Genomic DNA, 2080 nt, shown 5'->3' on the forward strand with positions numbered 1-2080 from the left:
TGCATGGGCTTGGTCTGATGAGTAGTAGGTAATGACATATGCAGTGACATCACTTGGGCTGGACTTCGTGCTTAATAAAATAACTTGGGACTTTTCCTATTTTGCAGAACTTACTCGGAAACATGCGTGCTATGTTCCTGTTGTCAACTTCAGTCTGCAATTGCATTTAATAAAGGTTTTTGAGTTATTTAATTAAAGACATTTTCAGAATGCTAATTTCGCCAATGATTAACAAGGAACGAACCCCAACACCTGGAACTCAAGCCTAACCTAGTCCTGACAGGCAGCGCAGACATAATAATACAATGATGGTATGGTTATCATACAGGACTAGTGGAACCATTGTGGGCAGTCACAACCAATCTGAAATGTATGATGAATTTTTAAAATATATTTAAAACAAATACATTTTCTTGAGTTACAATTATTTAATTATCAGACAAAACGATGATACTACTACCTCTAGAAATATTACTGCTTATACAAATTCGTACTCCTAAAAATGCCTTTTAGAAGTGAACAAGCACCACGGGGGGGGGGGGAGGGGGAATTCTGGCAGGTTGAGATTTTCAGCACGGCACCGGCTCCTGTTTCACTGATTCTAGTTCGATTGCAAATCGTGGTGAAACCTGTTAGGTTATAATTCTCAGAATAAAAAACTCAACGGACACCATAAAAGCGTAACCAAGTTTATTCCTCCCAGAGGGTCCAGACGGCTGCATTCAGACAAAAACATTTTCACACAAGCACTGATATTTAACCCTTCCTCCTAGGCTGAGTCTCCTCCTACACATCTGTACAAACATTGCATCTTTACTGCTAGGCAGGACACTAAGTGATACGGGCCATAAACTTATTTTTCTCCCTTAACATGACCTGATCTGATCTCGACCCCGCTTCATCACTGATCCATGGCTTTCTCCCCTTATCAATGCCTGCCACATGTGATTGCTTTCCTGCACTCAATATTTCAATAGGATATCTGATATAACGTTACACATTACCCTCTCTCCCTCAGTGACATGAATAAGTATATTTCATATTCTCAGAACCCAACAGTAGTAACATGTCTTCAGTTTAGCATCATCTCTGAGAAATAAGTGTGTCTGATACACACGAGCTTGGTAGCAAGTTCTCAAAGTACGAACAAATTCACTGTCCTTTTAACCAAATTCATGCAAAAACTCACAACTTGAATTAACATTTCATTGCACTTTGCTAGTTAAAACAAAAGACCGATTTTAATCTAATCAACTATATTTAAATGATAGGAGTGCACCCGTGTGCCCTCTGAACTATCCAGTTTCCCTGTAAAAAAATGAATTCATAGCACTTGCAGTACAATAAAATATAAACAATCCAAACATGACAATTTAATTCACACAAACTTTCATTCAACCAATTAAAACATTTTTTATATATATATATATATATATATAACTGTTTGAAGGTAACAAAATACACCCTAGGGAAATGTAAAATATGTGAATTGTCCCTTTATGCTTGGCCCTGGAAAGGTCAGAACCAGACATGTTAGAGATATAACCATCCACTGTAGCCTTTCCTGAAAATATAGATAGTGACGCTATAGACTGATGCTTTTGACCTCATGCTTGTTGACAGAGCTGGCAGGAGGTAGAATAGATACAAAACAGTTAGGTAAAGAGAGTAAAAAAAACAACGCCCTAATTACCTCTCTCCCCACAAAAAAAAAGGAAGAACTCCGGTGGACCATGCCCTTGTCAGTAAGTTAGTTATTTTATTGTCCTACCTGTTACAATATACTGTATAAAAAAGGTTGCTTGCCTTAAGTGGCTCTCCTGTTAGCAACTAGCCTATTGACAACGTGATGGTGGGGTTCTCTTGAATATGCCAGTGAACTGGGGACATGCATGTCCGTGTGTCTGCCATCTGTGTCTGTCTGTTTCAGTGTATTGGAGTGGAGGGGAAGCAGGCCCAACAACGGGCCCATTATCTCAGTATCTGTACATGTGATAGGTGGAGACCCAGGAAGAGGGGAACGCCCACTTGGGGAACCTCTGTAGCATGTCGTCTAGCTGAACAGTCCTCTGGTCGTGAG

The 2080-nt window shown here is 39.7% G+C and overlaps 1 protein-coding gene across 1 annotated transcript in view; it reads right to left on the minus strand.

The window, feature by feature from the left end:
* Positions 1 to 675: 675 nt before the first annotated feature.
* LOC110523958 (endoplasmic reticulum metallopeptidase 1) overlaps positions 676 to 2080 on the minus strand; it is a 39475-nt gene continuing 38070 nt past the window's right edge. The window contains 1 exon segment of the mRNA XM_036977688.1: positions 676 to 2080. This exon segment is cut by the window's right edge and continues 1 nt beyond it. Coding sequence (XP_036833583.1) covers positions 1977 to 2080 — 104 coding nt within the window. The 3' untranslated portion in view covers positions 676 to 1976.

This window comes from Oncorhynchus mykiss, chromosome 5 (genome assembly GCF_013265735.2).
Source record: "Oncorhynchus mykiss isolate Arlee chromosome 5, USDA_OmykA_1.1, whole genome shotgun sequence".
Lineage (NCBI taxonomy): Eukaryota > Metazoa > Chordata > Actinopteri > Salmoniformes > Salmonidae > Oncorhynchus > Oncorhynchus mykiss.